The 23,114-nt window shown below is 55.9% G+C and overlaps 1 protein-coding gene across 2 annotated transcripts in view; it reads left to right on the forward strand.

Annotated features, from left to right (window-relative positions):
- The first annotated feature begins 1,034 nt into the window (after positions 1-1,034).
- Positions 1,035-23,114, forward strand: part of ALDH4A1 (aldehyde dehydrogenase 4 family member A1) — a 34,269-nt gene continuing 12,189 nt past the window's right edge. Inside the window, exons 1-5 of one of the 2 annotated variants that reach the window (XM_025278847.3) lie at positions 1,035-1,305; positions 15,268-15,361; positions 16,013-16,105; positions 20,279-20,326; positions 21,059-21,214. In XM_025278847.3, coding sequence (XP_025134632.2) covers positions 1,244-1,305; positions 15,268-15,361; positions 16,013-16,105; positions 20,279-20,326; positions 21,059-21,214 — 453 coding nt within the window. In that variant the 5' untranslated portion in view covers positions 1,035-1,243. The remainder of the gene's footprint in view (positions 1,306-15,267; positions 15,362-16,012; positions 16,106-20,278; positions 20,327-21,058; positions 21,215-23,114) is intronic. The other variant, XM_006068117.4, reaches the window with a different exon arrangement.

Raw genomic sequence — 23,114 nt, forward strand, 5'->3', positions numbered from 1 at the left:
CCCACTCCCCACTCTTTTGTTTAAATTCTCCAAAGTGCCTTAAAGAGTGTGGCCTCCCAGATAAAGAGGAGTAATGATGAAATAATGAGGAAGTTCTAAGGTGGGTATTATTACCCCCACTTTACAGACACAGAATTGAGGCCCAGGAAAGTTACATATTTCGTCAACGTCACAGGGAGAAACCACGATCAGCATCGGAACCCGGACTCCTAAGCAGGTTCTCGGTACACACCGCTGGAGAAAATACAGATACATTAGAAGAGAGCGTTGGGAAAGTTGTTAACAGTACCTCAGGAATAGAACGGGCCCCTAAGATTCCATCCTCAGAACTTCAGAATCTGAGTTGTTAATAAGGTTCATGTGTTCGTGCAAACAGCTTCCCGGAGAGAAAATTCAAATTTTGGCCCGGGGCGCCAAACTAAAGCAGAGGAATAAAACGGATTCCGCGTCCAGAGCTTTTGAAGGGAAGTCCGAGCGCAGACTGGCTCGGGTTTTATCTTACATTGATCGTAATCTGCAAGGAAGTAGACCGATTTGTCCAAGCGCTATGACTTAGGAAGCTGGGTGGCTCCGCTCCAGGTCGGGAGTGGAGGGCGGCTGCATCCCTACCAGGAGGCTAAAGCCAGGCTGCAGCCCCCGAGGTGAGGCAGGGGGCCGGCCACGACGAGGCCCTCTGCAGGGTGGAAGAGTCTGGCAGCCCCCCGGCAAGGGCAGCGAGAGCCTCCGGGTAGGGCCTCCAGCGACACCTGACCCGTAGACCCCGGTCCTTCCGCCCCGCCTCACACGTGCCCCATCCCCGCTCTCTCATTGGCTGTTTCTGCCCCTCTAATCCCGGCCTAAGCAGGTTGCAACTTGACCGCCCCTCTGATTGGTCTGGGAGCTCTCATGGCTCACTCTGATTGGTGGATGGAGCTCACGCCCTCCTGCCCCCGGCCCCCGACGGAGGGCGACCGGGTCATACCATACAGGAAGAAAGGGGGAAACGCGTACGCTTCGGGGTTTCGCTCTTGGGCTGCTTTGCCTTGCGTCACATGATAGTGTCCTTCGTCAGGCCCTCGGGGTAGAATTCTTCTACTAGCAGGAGGCAAACAGAGGCGTTTAGGCCGGACCCGACTTGGAGGGCGGCCGAGGCGGCAGTCCCCCCCACCCCAGCACGCCGAGGTGGTGCGCTCCAGGCGAGGCGGTGCCCTCTGGAGGCTCCAAGCCGGGACGGTCCAGCGAGCGGCCGCGCGGGGATCCCGGGATGCTGCTGCGTTCGGCCGCGCTCTGCCGCGCCCTACTGGCCCGCCGGGGGAGGGCGGCCGGGTGAGTGAGCGCCGGGCAGGCCAAGGGGCGCCTGCTGGCCCCGGGGCCCCGGGAGTCTCTGGGCGCCCCCCGTCCCCGCCCCCGCCCCCGAACCGGGCTCCACCCCCGCCCCCGAACTGGGCTCCCTCCGGGCCGGACCCCCAAACTGGGTTCCACCCCCGCCCCCGCACCGGGCTCGACCCTCGTGCCCGAACTGGGCTCCCTCCGCGCCGGACCCCCGAACCGGGCTCCCTCCGGGCCGGACCCCCAAACCGGGCTCCACCCCTGCCCCTGAACCGGGCTCCCTCCGGGCCAGACCCCCTCCGGGTTTCCCAGAGGCTTCTCTCCGCCGGGGGTCGCTTCCTCTGATGCCACCCGACACCCACCTCCTGCGATGTGTCCATTTCCCAAAGGTCTTTTAGCTAAGGGGTCCTGCCCACCGGCGGGTGGGGTGGAGTGGTTCGGTGCCCTCTTGGCTCCCCCACGCTGAGAAAGGAGCCACTTGATCACCTCGTCTTTCTCCGGATGGATAAAGACATTTGCCCGCCGCCAGAGTACAGCCTCCTCCTCTGAGGGCACCTCTTTTTTTTTTTTTTAAAGCACATTTCGTTTCTCTCCTCCCCACCCTTGGTTTCACATTCAGGACCCTCCCTGGGGTTCCCTCTCTCCTCTGGACTGGCATTTCTGTTTCTCTCTTTTCTCTTTCCCCTTTTTTCAACTCTCTCTTTTCTCCTTCCCCTTTTTTCAAGTTAAGTGTTGGTCGGAGAAGGCAATGGCAACCCACTCCGGTACTCTTGCCTGGAAAATCCTGTGGACGGAGGAGCCTTGTAGGCTGCCGTCCATGGGGTCGCTAGGAGTCCGACGCGACTGAGCGACTTCACTTTCACTTTTCATTTTCATGCATTGGAGAAGGAAATGGTAACCCACTCCAGTATTTTTGCCTGGAGAATCCCAGGGACAGCCTGGTGGGCTGCTGGCTATGGGGTCGCATAGAGTCCGACACGACCGAAGAGACTTAGCAGCAGCAGCAGCAGCAGTTGGTCAGAAAAATGGACTCCTTTCTTCTGATAGATGGAATAATATTTGTGGAGTTTGTGTAACATGCCAAACCTGTGTTGCACACTTGGCCTACGTGCCTTATTGTGACGATTTGTAAGTTACAACACATGAAGTGCTTTGAAGAGTGCCTGGCATGGAGGCAGTGCCTGTTGCTATTAATCATGATCGTCATTATCACCCGTTTTTAAACTTCACCGGTGCATAGCTGTTATTCCAAAATTCAGACGAAGAAACTGAGGTGTAGTGGTCCGAGTGGAGCTGCCCTGCTAACCCAGATTTGCAGACCCCTGCAGTGTGGAGTGGGATTCCTGGACCTTCGCTCTCTCAGTGACACATGTCCTCAGAGCCCTCTTCTGTACCCCCTGGGCTTGGTGGAGGAGGCGGGTCGGACACAGATCCTGCCCCAGAGGGGCTCACAGTTGGGTGAGCTGCGCTCCTATGGACCCATGTGTGTCCACCTCCCTCTCAGAGCTGGGCAGCTCTGGCCCCAGTTTGGGTTTTGTTTGCGTAACCCCTAGGACCGATCAGTTACATCTCCCCTGCTCAGCTGTGCCCGTCCCGAGTTAATCAGTGTCCCGAGGAACGGGACGGGGTGCCCTGGGTGCAGATGCGTTTCAACGCAGCTGTGTGTGCTGCGTGGTGGTGGCTGGGGGAATAGGGAAGAGGACAAGGACGAGGACTGTTTTTCCAAACTGAGGTTGGGGGCCCTGCTCACTGCATTCTCAGCGTGGCCTCATCTGCAGGCCTTTCCCTGCATTCTGAGACCACCCCTCTCAGACGCTGATGGAAGCCACATAGGTCCACGTGTTTACTGAGTATCTCTGTGGTGTGCTAAACGCTGTAGGGAGGGGCACCCAGGATGGGAGCCTCCCAAGAGTTTTCAGTTTAATGGAAGAAAGCCTTAGACATAAAAAAAAAAACCCCAAAATCCCTCTAATGTCTGGTATAAAAACACCTTTATTTTGGGGGAGGTGGGGGCTGGGGCGGGGTGGGCGGGTTGGACAGAAAGCTCATAACAGCAGTAGTTATCAAGCAATCAAGTACCATAGGCCTGGCCCTGTGCAGATAAGCCCTGTATTATTACCGTTTTTACTGATGGGAAACTTATCTGCCTGTTGAAAATGTTGAGACTAAGGGCTGCCCTAGTGGCTGAGCGGTTAAAGAATCTGCCGGCTGAAACAGGAGATGCAGGTTCCATCCCTGGGTGGGGAAGATCCCCTGGAGGAGGAAATGGCAACCCACTCTAGTGTTCTTGCCCCGGAAATCCCAGAGACGGAAGAGACTGGTGGGCTTACAGTCCATGGGGGTCGCAAAGAGTTGGACATGACTTAGCGACTAAACAACAGCAATAAAATTACCCTCTGTCTGACTCCAGGCTCATGCCTCCTGAGTGGAGAAAAAGCATTTTGCAACCAGATCTGCTGGCTCAGGTTACCTCTTTGGATATAGCAGCTGGCTTGATGCTCCAAGACAGGGTTTCCCAACCTCAGCAGTATTAACGTTTGAGTCTGATAATCCTTTGTTGTGGGGGCTGCCTGTGTATTGTAGAATGTTTAGCAAAATCCCTGGCGTCTACTCCCTAGATGCTATAGCACCCCCCAGTCATGACAACAAGAAAAGTCTCTAGGCATCGCCAAGTGTCACCTGAGGGGCACAGTCGCTCCTGGTTGAGAACCACGGTTCTAGAATAGTTTTGGTGTTTGGCCACTTGTTTAATTATTTGACAGAAAGGAAATGATAATCCACTCCAGGACTGTTGCCTGGAAAATCCCATGGACAGAGGAGCCTGGTAGGCTGCAGTCCATGGGGTGGCAAAGAGTTGGACACGACTGAGCGACTTCACTTTCTTTCTTTCTTAGCATATACCTGTGGCATGCCGGGTCTGCATTTATGGAGAAGCAGTTTTAGAACATTTTTAGTGATAACTCTCAGTGTCCTATACATGAAATTCTAGTGCTGACAAAAACCATCTCTTGGGAACCTGGGATGGGTGATGTTCTGTAGTGTTTCCTTTTTTGCCTGGAGTGCGTGGAATGTCAAAAGTTTTAAACATACTTTTTTTTTTTTTTAAAGTGATTTGTTCGGTCACCTAGTCATGTCCAACTCTTTGCAACCCCGTGGACTGCAGCATGCCAGGCTTCCCTGTCCTTTGCTATCTCCTGGACATCAGACTCTCACGTGCATTGAGTCGGTGATGCCATCCAACCGTCTTGTCCTCTGTCGCCACCTTCTCCTCCTGCCTTCAATCTTTCCTGGTGTCAGGGTCTTTACCAATGTGTCAGCTCATCGGATCAGGCAGCCAAAGTACTGGAGCTTCAGCTTCAGCATCAGTCCTTCCAATGAATATTCAGGACTGATTTCCTTTAGGATGGACTGGTTTGATCTCCTTGCTGTCCAAGGGACTTTTGAAGTGTTGGTCAGTTATTCTCATTATTTTACAATATTTATTTATTGGGCTGTGTCGGGTCTCAGTTGTGTTGCGCGGGGTCTTCCACCGCAGCTCATGGGCTCTCTAGGTGCCGTGTGCTGGCTTAGTTGCTCTGTGGCATGTGGGGTCTTAGTTCCCTGACCAGGCATTGAACCTTTGACCCCTAGATTGCAAGGCAGATTCTTAACCACTGGACCACCAGGGAAGTCCCTAAACACACTCTTGACTGTGGATTTTCTTTGTATTTAATTAGTATGAGTCCACTGTACAAAGTACAGACAAAGCAAGAAAAGGTGATGAAGGTAATCTGGCAGCTCGCCACACAGAGGCGACCACGCTGTTACTTGGACGACTAGCCTTTCGTGGCCCAGGAATACATACGCTTTAGAAAAACAACATAAAAATGGGCTCCTCTGCAGATGCTTTTTTGTAGCTTGCCTCTCTTATTATATGTCCCCAGGCCCTAGAACTGTGACTGGCACCTGGTCAGCCCTCAGCAAACATTTGGTGAATGAAAGAATGATCATGTGATTCCTTCCTTGTCAACAGAAACTTATCACAACCAGTCTGGGAGACGATCACAATGAACAGCTGGCCTTTACGGATGGGCCAGCGATGGTCACTCAGGGCTACCATTTACCTTTTATGCGGATGGTTTCATTTAGCTCCTCAGCAACCTGTGATGTAGGTGTTAGGCGTTGTCACTCAGTCGTGTCCAACTCTTTGTGGCCCCATGGACTGTAGCCCGCCAGGCTCCTCTGCCTGTGGGGATGCTCCAGGCAAGAATACTGGAGTGGGTTGCAATGCCCCCCACCAGGGGATTTTCCCAACCCAGGGATTGAACCCAGGTCTCCCGAATTGGCAGGCAGGTTCTTTACTGACTGAGCCACCAGGGAAGCCCCATGATGTACATGTTACTGTCCCCATCTCACAGACTAAACAGCTGAGGCCTGTGGCAGTTAAGGAAAACTTGTCCAAGGTCTTAAGCTAGTGAACACCAGCGCTCCCAACTGACTGCCTTTCTCTCTGCCTTTCTCTCTTTCATTAACTTTGTCTTGGGCGTCCTCTGCAAAATCTTTGTTTGTTTTTTTTTTTTCTAAATCTTTTGTTTCTGGTTTTGGCTGTGCTGGGTCTTCGTTGTGGGACTCTGGCTTTTTCTAGTTGTGGGACTCAGGCTTGGTTGCCCTCTGCCATGTGGGATCTTAGTTCCCTGACCAGGGATGGAACCCACGTCTGCTGAATTAGAAGGCAAGTTCTTAACCACTGGACCACTAGGGAAGTCTTTGCAAATTCTCTTTGGAAAGAGCCAAGATACATATTTATACTTGTATATACATTTGATAAATAAAAGAATTAAACTGGGCACCTAGGAAACTTAGAATAAGGTGGATCCAGGGAATTCGAAGCAGGGACGGCGTCAGCGAGGATCAGGAAACAATTGCTTAATTAAATGTTAATTAAGGATATAAAGAGTGGTTAAATAAAGATAGCTCAGTGAGGAAATTCAGTGGAGAAAAGAGGCTGAATAATTCAGCCAGAAGGTGAGAGAAAGAACGACATGGGGAGACCAAGTTTTGGTGAACAAGGCCCACACTTTATTTTCCAAAGTAGTTTTTATACCTTATGTTATGCATAGAGGATAATGGGAGAAGGGGTAGAGTCATGCAGTAAGCCAGGCTTTCTTCCTGCAAACTTATCATATGCAAAAATTTAGGTGATTTACATCATCTTCTGGCCCGGAGGCCTGTTGACATTTTAAGACCCTTTCTTCAGAAACTTATTTTTCTCTAAAGGTGATTAGTCAGGTGCCACCCTCCAAAAGCATTAGATAAAGTTGCATTCCTATAGGGCAAAGGTGTGGTGGGCTATAAAAAGAAAAAGAATTAACTCAAGGGTCCAAGGTTACAAACATTAAAGGTACTACTTACATTCCTATACACCAATTATATTAATCAATACACTGCCAGGGACACAGCAGGTAAGGGATATGGAGACTTAGCAGCAAACATTGGGCCAACAAGTGAAAAACCCTTCACCAATACAATTTCTAATGAATCTTTTAACTGCTCAAAGGAATCTGTATTCAGACAGTTTAGAACATCTCATGCCTCTCGGTTGTGAACTAAAACACTCTTGTCACGCCCAGGAACTGTATTAACTGGAGCTGTAATTTAACTCTTTTTCAGAGAGAGGTGGTGGGGGACAGCCCCCCGTAAAGTCAGAGGTGTAGGTGAGAGCACAAAGCAGAATGTAGGCAGACTCTGGTTTTGGGGGTAGATGCTTGAGAATTTCCAGGGGGACTCCTGAGGCTCGATCCCGCCTTTGCGAATGCCGAGCCTCCTTCCTCATGACCTTTGCCATAGGCGGAGTTCCTCACGGTGGCTCCTGGCAATACTTGTCCCTTATATACTCTCGTATCAGACCTCACTGGGTGCCGGGGTCCAGGGGTGACTCCAGCCTGGCCCTCCGACGTTAGGGGGCTCGTGGGCTGGAGTTCGCCTGCAGGAATCCTGGTGCCTTTGGCTGCCAATCAGCCTCTCTGCCTGCCTAGTCTTCCTAACTTCAAAACCACCTACAGCTTGTCCCAGCCGCCTGATGCTGTGCTGGCCAGGAGCCTGGTACGTCCCACCGTTCCCTGGCCACACTCTGCCCTTTCGTTTCTCAAGCAGTGCCCAGGTCGGTGCCTCCTGCCTGAGCGTCCTCCTCCGGTGAACCTGCGCTCACTCAGCGCTTTGTGGCCCTGCTGTCCTTTGGCCCAGTGCTCTGCCTGTGAAACGGGAGTGATCCTGTTCACAGCCATGTTGCACCAGGCTCAAAGGACATGAGTTTGAGCAAACTCCGGAAGACAGTGAAGGACAGGGAAGTCTGGCGTGCTGCAGCCCGTGGGGTCGCAAAGAGTTGGATGTGACTTAGCAACTGAACAGCCAAGCAAAGCCCGAGGATTAGAGATGAAGTGACAGATGGCTTGCGGGGGGCCTGGGACCCAGTGTGTTTTCTGTGAATAAATTGTGTAAAGGAATAAGTAGAACCTCCAGTGATCGGAACACTCGCTTCTAAACTCGTGAAGATCCCCACTCAGGCCGCAGTCAGCACCGGCACTCAGACCTGGGGGGCCCCGGCTTCTGGTGCCCTGCAGCTGGCTCGGCACACAGCCGGTGCTCAACAGTTGCTGTTGGAATGGCCCAGCGACAGCCCGGGGTGGGTCCTGGCTCCACCTGTTAGCTGCTGTGTGGCCCTTGGCGGGTTCCTTGACCTCTCTGTGCTGCCTCTTGTCCTCATGTAGAAAAGAAAGATTAATAGTAGCTACCTTGAAAATTGTCCTAGAGAGTAAATGAATTTGTGTGCTAAACCCACTTTGAAGAGTGGCCAGCACTGGGACTTTCCTGGTAGGGGAACTAAGATCCTACATGCTGCATGGCACAGCCGAAAAACCAGAGTGGCCGGCACCGAGAAAACTTGTGTTGCTTCTTCAAGCATTATTTCGATCTCCTCACCTACCAGCGGGCATCGCTATGGCTGAAAGTCCTGGGCTGAGATGGCAGGGCTGGTAGGCACCTTAGGTCACTCCCCACCTCGGGGCGGCCTCTTTGCTGAAGGGAGAAGAGAGGAGGAACCCGTCCCATCAGCTGGCTGAGGGTCTCTGAATTACACCATCTTGTTGTCGTCGTTTACTCGCTCAGTCCTGTCCGACTCTTTTGTGACACCGTGGACTGCAGCCCGCCAGGCTCCTCAGTCCATGGGATTCTCCAGGCCAGAATAATGAAGTGGGTTGCCATGCCCTCCTCCAGGGGATCTTCCCAACCCAGGGATCAAACCCAGGTCTCCCGCATTGCAGGCAGATTCTTTACCATCTGAACCACCAGAGAAACCCAAGAATACTGGAGTGGGTGATCTTCCCAACCCAGGAATCAAACCTGCATTGCAGGCGGAGGGTTCTTTACCACTGAGCCACCAGGGAAGCCCTCCAGGCGCTTTTGCCAGAGCGCGTCTCCCGAGTGAGGAGACCTGGGCTCAGGCTTCACGCTGTCACTCCGTGAGCTGTGACCACGAGCCGTTACTCTCCGAACCTCAGCTTCCTCCCCCAACCCTGTCCATCAAATGGATGTAGTAGTAGTTTGCAGGGTAACATATCTGTAGGGTAATCACTTAGCACCACACGAGGCATGCCATAAATGCTTCAGAAAAGTTCCTTGAAGTTTTCCAGGGCAGCTTATCCTGAGCTTCAGGTGCGGCTCTGCACTTTCTCTCAGCTTTCCTCCACCCCCAGCCCCTTATCTCAGTGATTAGGAGGATTGGTCTTATCAGGTCTCAGATAACAGCTGAAAAGCCCAGAAGCTGAAGGAAGGAAGGGCGAATTCCTTTCTAGTCCTCTGCTTGGCCTTGGCTGCCCCCACTCCAGCTCCTGGGGACCTGCCTCCAGGAGTCCGGTCCTGGGGGCCTGGTGTCCAGCTGTGTGTTGTTTTCAGGGTGTTCCTTGGATGCTCTCTGCAGTGTGGGAACACAGACAGTCCGAGCTGTGTGATGAGGGGTGTCGTCTGTGAGGTGATCTGATAGGGGCCCCATCCAGGTTGGGCAAGGCTAGCATCCCCTGCAGAGGGGGTGAGGGAAGGGGCGGAAAGGCCAGAATGTCAGGATTGCTGCTGACAGGGTGGGAGGTGGAGGGGGGGGGGGGGTGGGAAACGAGCCTGGAGGCCTCAGTGGGGATTCTGATTCTTTATTGCAGAAGAAACAAGAAGCCACTGGGTAGTTTTGAGCTGAGCACTTACTTACCCTTTATCTCTCTGTGTTGATAACGTTTTCCTGTTGCTGCTGCTGCTAAGTCGCTTCAGTCGTGTCCGACTCTGTGTGACCCCATAGACGGCAGCCCACCAGGCTCCCCCATCCCTAGGATTCTCCAGGCAAGAACACTGGAGTGGGTTGCCATTTCCTTCTCCAATGCATGAAAGTGGAGAGTGAAAGTGAAGTCGCTCAGTCGTGTCCGACCCTCAGCGACCCCATGGACTGCAGCCTTCCAGGCTTCTCCACCCATGGGATTTTCCAGTAGTGGGGTGCCATTGCCTTCTCTGATTTTCATGTTAAAACTATGGAAACTGGTAGCTGCTACCTTTTCAGCTCCTGCCCTGGGTGGGACAGGGGCTGGTTGGGCTTCTGTGGTGGCTCAGCTGGTAAAGAATCCGCCTGCAGTGCAGGAGACCTGGGTTTGATCCCTGGGTTGGGAAGATCCCTTGGACAAGGGAAAGGCTACCCAGTCCAGTATCCTTTCCTGGAGAATGCTCCGGGCTGTGTAGTCCCTGGGGTCGGAGAGAGTCGGGCACACGGAGCGACCTTGGCCTCCACAGCCGTTTTCACCTTGTGAGCGCCTGCCCTGGGCGGGCCACAGGCTGTTTGTTCCAGTGGTTTCGAGAGGAGCTTGGAGTCAGTGGAGCCGGAGTGGCTATTGCAGCCGTGCAGGCGGAAGCCCATGGTGCCTTGGACCAGGGTGGAGGCCTGGGGTGACCAGGGTGGAGGCCTCGGGGGGCCTGGGTGAAGGCCTGGGGGTGGCCTGGGAGCCCAGGCGCCTCCGCTTCCCGTCAGTTTTCCCCTTTGTACACTTCAGAGCTCAGCATTCCCCGCTGCAGGAGATGTTTTGGTCTTGCAGCCTTTTTAGCTCAGCTCCTAAAAGGATGGGTGAGTCATCCCATGCAGAGGGTGGGTCAGGGTAGCTGGGGTCTCAGACTCAGGCGGTGAAGTCACCAGGTGAGAAGCGGCACCCCAGGTGGTTAGGGGAAACTGAGTCAAATCCCGACTCTGCCTTATGTTTCTTTCCTGAAGCAGGAGGGCTGAGAGCTGCTCTAAGAAGGTCGAGATGGACTCGCCTTTGCATCCCAGAGCCAGGCACCTGCCAGGGGTGATGAACACGTGGGTGGGTGAGACCTTTGACCTCATCTGAGCTATCTCTGCATTCTTGTCTTGTGGGAAAGGTGTATGCTGACTGCATGAATGAGTGAGTAAGTGAGGAACACAGTCTTGCCTGGAAGGGCCTTGCAGATCCTCATGAAAGCCCCAGCTCCTACAAGTGCTTCATTCTGCCTTCCCCTGAGCCAGTGGAAGGGTGCTCGTGTTATCCCTAAGGGCCCGTGAGCCAAGGGGAAAAAAAAAAGGCTTGTCAGGCATTCCTAGATTATTTTTGGCTCTTAGTTGACTCAGGCTCTGAGGCTGATCTTTGAACTAGTGTCTGGTCCCTCCGTTACATTCAGACGGATGGACAGTCCAGTGGACAGTGGGGCCAGGGCCTGGACACTTTGCAAACAGACAGCCAGCCACGTGGGCATGTGATCCTGAGGTCACAGTGGCCCTCTGCCCTGGGGAAGACTTGCCCCGCTTCTGATGTGGCCTGGGGTGGGAGAGCGGGGAGGGACCCACGCTGGTAGCCCCCGGTGGGACCCAGGGCTACATTTATTCCAGCAGTGTGTGCTGAGCCCCTGGACTCCTTGGGAGTGTCTGGGAACCAGTTTGCCTTAGAAAGCCTGGCCTGGTGGAGTAAGCATTCTGGAAGACCTTTGCAGTCTCTTAGGAAAACCTAAGAGCAAGACGAGTGAGCAAGGCTTGTCATCCTCACAGTGACCCTGCAGGGAACATGGGTCCCCCATTCTTCGGATGAGGAAACAGAGGCCTGTGGCGTTTTTACAGTGTAGTGTGGGGACGTAGTGAGGTCTCCAGCAGATGTGGGGGTTCGTCCAGGACGTCTGCTTCCGGTGGAGCCTGTGCTTTTCGCACCCGCCAGGCCCTGGGCTCCAGAGAGGGCTCGGGCGGCCCACCTCCTGGCGCCCGGTCCAGCGTGCGGCGGCGCTCTCCTGGCTTGAGGGGGACAAGGTGGTGGCTGAGTCACTGCTTTGCAGTGGTTCATGGCTACTGCTGAATGCCCGGTGGCTCAGCTGGTAAAGAATCCGCCTGCAGTGCAGGAGACCCCAGTTCCATTCCTGGGTCGGGAAGATTCCCTGGAGAAGGGAAAGGCTGCCCACTCCAGTATTCTGGCCTGGAGAATCCCATGGACTGTATATTCTGTGGGGTCTCAAAGAGCTGGCTGAGTGACTTTCACTTTCACTGCTACTACTGAGTGCCCGGTGGCAGTAAAGAATCTGCCTGCAATTCAGAAGACCTGGGTTCAATCCCTGGGTCAGGACGATCCCCTGGAGAAGGGAACGGCTACCCACTCCAGTATTCTTGCCTGGAAAATCCCATGGACAGAGGAGCCTGGCGGGCTACAGTCCACGGGGTCACAAAGAGTCAGACACAGCTGAGCGACTAACACACACGTGCTGCTACTAAGGCCCAGAGAGAGGCATCTGGAACCTTCCAGATGGTGGAGGGTGGGGAAGGGGGAAGACACTGCCCTCCTCTTTCCTGCCAGGATGTTGAGGCCTGTGGCTGCTGGAATTTTCCGGCCTCTGCAGTCTTCCCCACCACAGCAGTGGATTTTCCTTCGTTGAGCAGACCTGAAGCTCTGCGCCGGTCTCTCTTCAGATCTGTAGGGCGACCCCAGGAGATGGAGGTCCCCCTGTGACACCGAGGACGTGGGCACCAGGCTGCACAGCTCACCACAGGCCCAGCTGGCCCCGGGTTGCGTTTCTTCCTGTGTTGGGGCAGGGTGGGGCCTGAGGAATGCAGGCTTCCTTGGGTGTGGTGGGTGCAGCTGGGGCTCACGGGGAGGAGAGGGAGGAGAAAGCCCCAGGGCTCATGGGTGGGGTGGGGGGGGTCCTAGGAGACTTGCCCCCCCTCCCCCCCCCCCCAACCTCCACTGCACAGGCCCCCTCCTGCTCTTCCTGACTTGTCCTTCCTGCTCTGGGCCTTTGCTCTTCCCCCTGCCTGGAACACTCTTCCCAGCTCTTCTCAGACCTCCTCCAGGTCGCCGGCAGAGGTCACCTCCTCCGTGAGGCCCTCCCTGACCACCCCAGCTGAAGTAGCCCGGCCCTCCTCCCTCCTTAGTCCTTTCAGTCTCGGGCTTCCCTGGTGGCTCAGACTGTAAAGAATCTGCCCACAACACAGGAGACCTGGGTTTAATCCCCGGATCTAGAAGATCCCCTGGAGAAGGGCATGGCGACCCCCTCCAGTGTTCCTGCCTGGAGAATCCCATGGACAGAGGAGCCTGGCGGGCTACAGTCCACGGGGTCACAAAGAGTCAGACACGACTGAGCGACTGACGCTTTCACTTTTTCAGTTGTGTTTCTTCTTTTTTTTTAATTTTTATTATTACTTTGGCTGCACCCCGAGGCGGCACGTGGAGTCTTGGTTCCCCAACCCCGGACTGAAGCCGCGCCCTCTGCCATGGGAGCTTAGAGTCTTAGCCACTGGACCACCAGGGAAGCCCAAGTGTTCCCTTCTTGCCCGGGTCCCACACTGGAGGCCGGCTGCGTGCAGTCAGAGGGTCGCTGTCTCGGTCACTGCTGTCCCTCCAGATGAGCAAGCTGCCTCGCAGCCTGGTGGGGTCAGCACAACCTGCGTGTGATGTCCTTCCTTTAGGCCTCCAGGCTGGGTGTCTGAGCCCAGAGCCCTTCGCAGTGAGAAAGGAAAAAAAGTGCCTGACATTCACGGCCAGACTGTTTGGTTCTCTCGTGCGTAAGCCCTCAGCCTCAGACGCCCTCCCCAGGAGCTGTGATGAGGTGGGCGGGCCAGGCTGCTTCAGACTGCCCAGCAGAGGTCTCTGTGCCCCCCACCCCCTATACCAGGCAGCGCCTGCTTGCCCAGGGAGGAGCTGCTACCTCTTACCCCACCATGGAATTGCCGCACTTGCTGACCAGAGCCAGCCCCCGCGTCCTTATCCCTCCCCAAATCAGCTGCCGTCACCCCAGTCCTGAAACGGGCTCCCCCTCACACCCCACCCCCAGAGGCCTGCGGTCCCTGCGGTGTGCGTGACCGGGAACCGACTGGTCCACCTGCAGGCGTGTTCCTCCCAGGCTCTGCCCATGGGGTGTTGACCAGAGGGAGACAGAGCTGGGTTTTTCTGGACTTGGATCTAGGTTTCTCTTGATCTTGGCCTTGAACAAGTCCTTTTCCATTTAGGACCTAAATCACCGTATTTCTGTCACAGGCTGCCGGTGAGGCCCTTCCGGTGCCACCATGGTTTTATCAAAGCTGATGCTCCCTGTGTGTCCTCGAGGGCCTTTGTCATCACTCTTGTCCTCGTTTACAGCTGGGGAAACTGAGGCCTGGAGGGGAAGGCCTACTGCTGAGGTTCCTCCAGCGCTGGAATGACGGACTCTTTTTGGAAAATTTTAAGGCTGCATTTATTAACAAGTTTTTTCATTTAAGTGTGTGTTATTTTGTATAATGTTTTGTATATGTATTTTATATATTTTTTTTCATCTAAGTATGTTATATAAAATGGTATTTTTATATACCATTTTCACCAATATAAGATTATATATACACATTTTTAAATATTCTCTTCCATTATGATTTACCAGAGATTACTAAATATAGTTTCCCGTGCTGCATATTAAGACCTTGTTTATCCATTCTATAGGTAATAGCTTGGACTTACCTGGTGGCTCAGTGGTAGAGAATCCACCTGCCTCTGCAGGAGATGCTAGGTCGACCCCTGGGTGGGGAAGATCCCCTGGAGGAGGAAATGGCACCCCACTCCAGTATTCTTGTCTGGAAAACTCCATGGCTAGAGAAGGCTGGTGTGCTGCGGTCCACGGGGTCACAGAGAGTCGGACACGACTGGATGACTGAGCACGCACATGCGGCAGCTTCCGTCTGCTAACCCGGCTCCCTCTTCAGCCCTCCCCTAGCCCCCGTCCCAGTCCATGAAGGGGGTGGCCGACCCACCCTGGGGCCCCCAAACACGTTAGGTACGGTACCACTGGTGGTCACTGGTCAGTGAGGTCATGGGGTCAAGAGTGAATAGGGTCCCCAGAACAAGGGGTCCTTGGCATTCAGCCCCCAGGAATCAGACCCTGAACGCCCGCAGCAGCCCCCCCTGTGGCTGCGAGCCGAGCTCAGGGCACCCCTCCGAGTTCATGGCCCTCCCCTTGGGCGTTCTTGCCTACCTGGAGCTCATGTCTTTGTGCCAAGGAGCTCTCAGCTGGTTCCCATCCGGATGAGACTGAGCATGGGATGTGCTGACTTTGCTACTTAGAGAAAGGAGTAACTTGGGTCTGTTGGGGAGAAAGTCCACCTTGTGGGGAAGTGGAGACTAAGCCTGCTCTATGTGAAAAACACCGAGGCATGGTTCTGCACCTGTGAATTCCAACTTCAAGCAACCATATGAGTCTCTGTGGCTGTTCTCATTTAGGAGATGGAGACATAGGCTCGGAGGAGGCAGGTCAGGTGTCTGAGGACTCACAGTAGCAGGACCTGGGCTTGAACTTTGGTTTTGGACTCCAAGGCCGGTTCTCATCCCCCAGTTCTATAATGGGTTTGCATTTCAAGGTTCTGGGCAGCCCAGGTCCCCCTGAAGGTGATGGGGTGCCGGGGCTGGTGCTGCTGACCTGCATGCCTCTGTTCCCCTACAGGCTGTGTCGGAAGTACGTCTCCTCCCTCCAGGTGGCCAATGAGCCCGTGCTGGCGTTCACGCAGGGCAGTCCTGAGCGAGATGCGCTGCGGAAGGTAATGGGGACAGTGAGGGGCTCCCAGTAGTGCCTGGAGGGCCTGGTGGAGACAGCCTTCAGCAGCTCCCACGAGACCTGTCTGCGCCCGCAGCCACCCACGCCCTCGTGCCCCTGCCCCCAGCCCTGGGAGCACCCGGGAATCGGCAGAGCGGTGCGCTGGGGACGGGGGTACCTGGGAGCGGCAGGGTGGCCACCTGGGCCTCTTTGGGGGTCCCAGGTCAGGGGTCATGAGTCTGCAGATAGTTTGTGCTTGAAAACATCCTCCGGGGAATCCCCTGGACTGTGGTTAGGATGTGCTTTCACTGCTGAAGGTGTGGGTTCCGTCCCTGGTTAGGTAGGATCCCACCAGCCACACGGCGCAGCCAAAAGAGTTTCTCCCATTAACTGCCAGGGTTTTAAAATTGTGAGATTTCACGTAAATTTCAGACCCAGTTTTTAAAATCTCCTCTCTAATGGGACAAGCTGGCAACACCGGCCTTGGCTTGTTGCAGGCCAGGAGATAACGGGGCGGGGACGATCGGGAGGATGTGTCTCTGCCCCCGGACCCCCCTCCCTTCTCTCCGGGGCCACTTTACAGACCTTGCCTCGGGGTTTTGGTGGGCAGCAGGAGGGAAGGAAGGGCTCGCATGGCCTCTTGTCCTCTCCCCAGGCCCTGAAGGAGCTGAAGGGCCGGACGGAGGCCATCCCATGCGTGGTGGGGGACGAGGAGGTCTGGACCTCGGACGTGCGGTACCAGGCGTCGGTAAGTCCAGCGGGCCTGCGGGGTCGGCCGCTCCCCGGAATCCCAGGGCACGTAAACACGGTCCTCGGGGGCTCTGCCTCCAAAGGGGCTTCGAGGCCACCGCGGGCTTTTGAATTCCAAGGACCAGTGGAAAACTTCCAAAGGCAACCTTGGGGGACGCTCATAAAAGGTGCCGGCATCACACCTGCCACGGGGAGGTTAGAAAAAGCAAGTGCCCCCAGCTTCACCTTCGCTTTACAAAGCTGACCCCCTAACCACCTAGAGAGCAGGAAGCAAGGACACAATCAGAATCAAAGCAGATCCTGCCCCTCACAGACACGTGCTGCTCTATACACAGCACACACACTGCTCTACACACAACAGACACACACTGCTCTACACACAACACGTATAGACAACAGCCACACGCCACCTCTACATGACAGACACACTGCTCTACACACAACAGACACGCTGCTCTCTACACAACACACTCTATACACAACAGGCACACGCTTGTCTGTACACAACAGACACGCTGCTCTTTGCACAACAGGCACACGCTACTCTATATACAACAGGTAAGCAACAAGGATTCACTGTATCACACGGAACAGTATTCAGCATCTTGTAATAAACTGTAATGGAAAATCATCTGAAAATGTATATATATATTCAGTTATATATATATGTGTGTTTAACTGAATCACTTTGCTATACACCTGAAACAGTAAACTTGAATAAAAAAGAAGATATTCTTCCAAAGAAAGGCAGTCACCAAAGCCCTGCTCTGTTTTCGGAACCAGTGGTCTAGCTGACCATGAGCTCAGCAGAGGTGAGCTCCCTCGGCGTGGCAAGTGTCGCGTCCTCCTAGAAGCCCTCCTGGTGGAGTCCAGGCTCCATCCACAGACACAGCTGTGAGGTCCTCTCCCCTGTGCGCAAACTTCTCCTGCAGTCCCTGCCACTCCCCGTGGAGGCTGGAAGAGCAGGAGGTTAGCCGCCCATTTTACAGGTCGGGAAAGGCTCAGAGGCATCAGTGACCCCCCTGGGGTGGCACAGTTAGACATGGAACAGGGATGAGGGATCCAGGTTCCCCAGAAGCATATTCTCTTGATTTGACTCACTTTTTATTAGAGCTTTTGGCCGTGCCTGTACAGCATGCGGGGTCTTACTCCCCGACCAGGGACCGAGCCCGTGCCCCTGCAGTGGGAGATCTTACTCCCGACCAGGGACCGAGCCCGTGCCCCTGCAGTGGGAGATCTTACTCCCGACCAGGGACCGAGCCCGTGCCCCTGCAGTGGGAGATCTTACTCCCGACCAGGGAGCGAGCCCGTGCCCCTACAGTGGGAGATCTTACTCCCCGACCAGGGAGCGAGCCCGTGCCCCTGCAGTGGGGCACCGAGTCTGCTCCAGTGGGCTGCCATCGGAACCCCTTGGTTTTGATTCGTGTGAATTCATTCACACCCTGACTGTTTCTAAAGGGGCTTTAGAAGCAGAGTGCTAATTAACATACGGCAGCAAGATAGTCTTCTTGCTCTGACCTGCTGGCCACAAAATTCTGAGGCCTTGGGCCCTGCTGGAGATGGCCACAAACTTACTTTTAGGCCTCCTGGTTCACAGGGGAGAGGAGACCGCATCACTGACCCTAGCCAGAATGTTCCTGAGATACATCCCACCTGTGTAGTTGGAGGAACGCAGCCGTTCCTGGGGCTGGGCCCGGAGAGTCAGAAGGACGCAGTGATGTGACGAGCAGCATCCCCACGAGCATCCTCATCTCACACAGATGTCCCGTGGGGCTGCTTCTCGCCCACTGGCGTCTGGACACGATATCAAAGCCCATTGCCCGAGGATGCCCACAGGTCACCCTGCAGGCCCCACGTCCACTGCTGGGCTGGGCTGTCCATCTGGAGCTCCGGCTGCAAGTCGGCCACTGGGAGCTTCATTTCCGAAACCTAAAGACGGGGCCATTTCATGTATAAATCCAAACATCCAGCTTCTGCTGGGAGAAGGAAGGTGTGGCCACACAAGCAGCCCCGCTGTGAGCCCCTGTGCGGGTCCGGCCGCCAGTGCCCCGGTCCCCACCGCCCCCAGCCCTTTCCGCTCAGCCCTCTCTCCTCTCTGGGCCGTGCAGGCCTCTCGGAGCCCCGGCCAGAGCCGGAGCGCGTCTGCATATCCCTCTGGCACCTTCCTTCAGCCTTCCTCTCAGCGGGGATTTTGCTAGAAATGGGGCCGCGATAGACAGCCTGCTCTCCCTGATGACTCCCTGGGCTTGATGGTTAAGAAATAGCATCCACACTTGTGCCCCCAGCTGTCCGTCTGTTCAAGGGCGAGAGTGACATTCCCTGGTGGCAGCTGGGATCTTGCCCAGGATTCACGGCTGAATGGAGGTTTGCATTCACCTAAGGGTGAACCCCTAGGTCGACTTCAACTGCAGGCAGAGGCTCCATTCCATTCTTTTTTATCCCTTGTCACGGCAGGGACAGTTTTAGCCCAGAAAGGCTTAAAGCAAACAGGCAGCTTGGCTACGCACAAAAGTGGAATGTGTTTGTATGCGTGCACGTGTGTCTGCGTTCTGATGTTAGGGATGTACATGGGGTTTCCAGCTTTGTGCGGTGCGACCATTTGCAAAGTAAGTGCCACGGCATGTAAATGAAGCGATTTATTCCTTGGCATTATTAGCGAGAAACCTGTTTAAAGTTGGAAGACAATTTCTAAAAGGGTGAGTTTAGCTCTTTCTAGGGGGGGTACTTATGGGGCTTCCCTGATGGCTCAGATTAGGTAAAGAATCTGCCTGCAGGGCAAGAGACCCAGATTCGATCCCTAGGTCAGGAAGATCCCCTGGGGAAGAGAACGGCTGTCCACTCCAGGATTCTTGTGTGGAGAACTGCATGGACAGAGGAGCCTGGTGGGCTACAGTCCATGGGGTCACAAAGAGTCAGGAGGTACTTATAAATCATGATAATAAAACCCATTCATCCATCCAAGCGCCCTCGGCCCCACACCCAGGGGGGCTGGGTGCCGGGACACAGATGAACACAGTAGATGGCTCTGCCCTCACGGAGCCGACCTTGGGCAGAGTGAGGTTGGGTACGTGTCAGCAGAGAGACAAACGAGAGATTCCAGATGTGAGAGGAGCTGTGAAAAGAGCAGGTGAGGGCTGGGGATGTGAAGGCCACTTACGGTGGGGTGGTCCACGGGCCTCTGAGGTGGCATCTGAGTTGAACCGCGGGGATGAGATGGGCTGGGCACTCACTGCCAGCCGAGGGGTCACAGGTGCAGAGTCAGGAGGAGGCTCTGGGCGCTGCAGAGCAGGGAGGAGGCTGGGGGCGCTGCAGAGCAGGGAGGAGGCTGGGGGCGCTGCAGAGCAGGGAGGAGGCTGGGGGCGCTGCAGAGCAGGGAGGAGGCTGGGGGCGCTGCAGAGTCAGGAGGAGGCTGGGGGCGCTGCAGAGTCAGGAGGAGGCTGGGGGCGCTGCAGAGTCAGGAGGAGGCGGGGGCGCTGCAGAGCAGGGAGGAGGCTGGGGGCGCTGCAGAGCAGGGAGGAGGCTGGGGGCGCTGCAGAGCAGGGAGGAGGCTGGGGGCGCTGCAGAGCAGGGAGGAAGCTGGTGGGGCCGGAGCATTCGGTGCGATTCTTGTTGGCTGTGGTTCAGAGCCTCTTCCAAGGGCCTGGGGAACGAACCATTGGAGAGGGTGAAGGAGGGTGAGAAAAAGCCTATGGCTCATTAGAATGCTTCCTGATTTTAGGCTGGCGGAGGGGTTAAGAGTGTGGGCTTGGCAGAAGTGAGTTCAGACAGAGATGTTTGGAGGGCCAGGTGCCCATGGGCAGCCAGGGAGCTGGGATGGGAAGGTGAGTAGGGGGCTATGATGAGGAGTCTGCAGCAGCTGGGTGTCCAGGGAGGCCAGGGAAGGTCTTGTGTAGGATGCCACGGGAACACTTGGAACAAAGCCCTGAGGATTCCACACAAGGCTCAGTGGGCATCCGAGGGGTGTGTGTGTAGGGGGTGATCTGCCCAAATCGATGAGCTCCTCATTTGCCCCCACGCAACTGGAGAAGACCTCCTGGGGATTGGAGCGGGGAGAGCGAGTGTGTGGAGGACTCTGGCCTGGCAGCAAGCTCTGAGCCCGGCTCCGTCCCCACCCGCCCAGGGAGGGCTCCTCCTTCGTGAACAGCAGTCTCACCCTGCTCTATTCTTGCAGCCCTTCAACCATGGACACAAGGTGGCCAAGTTTTGCTATGCAGACCAGGTGAGTCCCTGGCGGCCTGCCTGGTGAGTCGGCCTCTGCTGCCATGGGGGTGGAGGTCAGTTACGGCTTCCCTCTTGGGCCATGGTCGGGGTGGGCGTGCTGGCACTGAGGGTGTCCCTGGGCAGGTGTCTTTGGCCAGGCCAGGTGTGCCAGGGCTCACGTGGGCTTAATGAGAGCTGCCTGGGCCAGGGCTGGGGCATGCCCTGATTGGGGGAGGGGATTGTGGAAGGCTGAGCCCGGGAAACGGGAGGCATCGCGGAGAGAAAGGGGCAGAGACCTGGCATCAGGGAAGGCCAGCGAGAGGGCACGGGGTCTAGGCACTGGCGTCACGTGCCAACGAGGGCAGCTGGCAGCTGGGGTGCCAGCAGGGGTCTGTCTCTGGCTGCAGTTCTGGCCCGACAAGGACAAGGTCAGGTCCTGACCTCATGGGCTGCAGGCCCCGAACAGCGGGTTTGGAAGTACCGGGCTCCAGGAGCTGGGGGAGGCCACGAGGGGAAATGGAGCGAGTCCGTGGCATGGGGACCCACTGGTAGGCGCCTCGGGCTCCTCCTGACTGGAGGGGGGCAGGCTCCGAGCCTGGGGTGGCCCGGCTGGCTGTGGGACCCAGCGTCTGCCACTGTCGGGGGGAGGGAGGCGGGGGTCCTCCCTGGCTGGATAGTGATCTCTCCGGATCGCTCCTCTTGCTCCCTTGCTGCTGTGGGAGGTAGCCCCCAACCTCTCCCTCTTCATCAGGCCCTGCTCCACAGAGCCATTGGGGCCGCCTTGGCTGCCAGGAAGGAGTGGGACCTGAAGCCTGTGGCGGACCGGGCGCAAGTCTTCCTGAAGGCAGCCGACCTGCTGAGCGGGCCGCGCAGGGCCGAGGTCCTGGCCAAGACCATGGTGGGGCAGGTGAGGCACCCGCGGGGCTGTGGGGGTGTGGGGGTCGCACCTCGTCCAGTTCGGCAGACATCGCTGCATGGGTCACCAGGGCCCACCAGGCCTAGGAGAGAGGACAGTTCAGTTTAGTTCAGTTGCTCAGTTGTGTCCAACTCTTTGCGACCCCATGGACTGCAGCACGCCAGGCCTCCCTGTCCATCACCAACTCCTGGAGCTTGCTCAGAACTCATGTCCATTGAGTCAGTGATGCCATCCAACCATCTCATCCTCTGTCGTCCCCTTCTCCTGCCTTCAATCTTTCCCAGCATCAGGGTCTTTTCCAGTGAGTCAGTTCTTCACATCAGGTGTTCAGAGTATTGGAGTTTCAGCTTCAGCATCAGTCCTTCCAATGAACACCCAGGACTGATCTCCTTTAGGATGGACTGGTTGGAATCTCCTTGCAGTCCAAGGGACTCTCAAGAGTCTTCTCCAACACCACAGTTCAAAGGCATCAATTCTTCGGCGCTCAGCTTTCTTTATGGTCCAGCTCTCACATCCATACATGACCACTGGTAAAACCATAGCCTTGACAGACCCATATATATTATAGGCCAGGTGACCTGGACTACGCTTGCATGCCCTCCTCTGTAAACAGCCCCTCGCGTCCATCTGTCCCTGCCCTGGGCCAGGCCCTCGTGCTTTGCCTGGACTGACAGTGGCCCCACATGGCCCTCCAGGCTCTGTCAGGCCCCTGCAGGCCTCATAGCGGTGTCTGTGACACCCCCCACAGGTCACTCCAGGCATATGAACCACCGAGCTCTCGCTGTCTGGCTGCGAGTCATGTCCCAAGTCCTGAGCCCGGCCCCCACGGCCCTTCCATCCCCACCTGTGTCCAGCTGGCTAGCTGCTGTGCCCTTTCCTGCCAGACCATCCCGCCCACGACATCACCAGTCTGGACCTAGCCAGGCTCCTGGACACCACAGACATCCCGACCCCAGTCTCTGGCCCAGGTGCCTTGGCTAGAATGCTCCCTGTCTTCTCTGCCCTGTGAACTTTTTTTTTAAGTTGGCTGTGCTGGGTCTTTATTGCTGCGGGGGCTTTTTCTCCAGTTGCAGCAATCAGGGGCTACTCTGTAGTTGTGGGACGCAGGCTTCCATTGCAGTGGCTTCTCTTGTTCTGCACAGGCTCGGGGCCATGGGCTCAGTAGTTGGGGCGCCCGGGCTCCAGAGCACAGGCTCAGTCATCGTGGCTCATGGGCTTAGTTGCTCCGAGGCATGTGGGATCTTCCGGGACCAGGGCGCGAACCCGTGTCTCCTGCATTGGCAGGCGGATTCTTTACCACTGAGCCACCAAGGAATAATCCCCTACTTTGTGAACTCTTTACCTCCTCTGTGAGACTTCTAGGAGCTCCCCAGTCCACAAGGACTGGTCCCACCTTTGTGCCCCTCCCGACACGCTGCTCCTTCCTTGGTTACAGCTCAGGCCGCACTGGGGTGACCTCGTATGTGTTTGCTGCGCCTTTACAAGCTTTTTGGGCTTAGCAATCATATGTTAGTGTTTTCTGTCTTTCTTTTTGGATCTTGCTCTGTGTCTGTGTGGAGTCACGGAAGCTCCTGATAAGCCCTTTTGGAGTGAGTGCTTATTGGGCTGGCAGGTAGCACTCAGCACAGAGTGCGGGGAAGGAGCCGAGGGAGAGGGTTCATTTCACAGTAAGGATCTTGGCTCCGCCCACGGCTCAGGCTGCGCCCACAGCCCTGCCCGGTCGCCAGCCTGTAGCGAGAGCGCCCTCTGCTGCACAGAGCTGCTACGACACCCCCACCACCAGCCCAGTGTCTCCCGATAGAGCCGAGCCCCCGGGGTGGACGTTGGGTCTCCAGAGGGTCCCAGGTGAGCCATGCCTGGGCAGGAGGAGGCACACACACTCCAGGACCAA

The sequence above is a fragment of the Bubalus bubalis genome, chromosome 2, assembly GCF_019923935.1.
Source record: "Bubalus bubalis isolate 160015118507 breed Murrah chromosome 2, NDDB_SH_1, whole genome shotgun sequence".
NCBI classification, from domain to species: domain Eukaryota; kingdom Metazoa; phylum Chordata; class Mammalia; order Artiodactyla; family Bovidae; genus Bubalus; species Bubalus bubalis.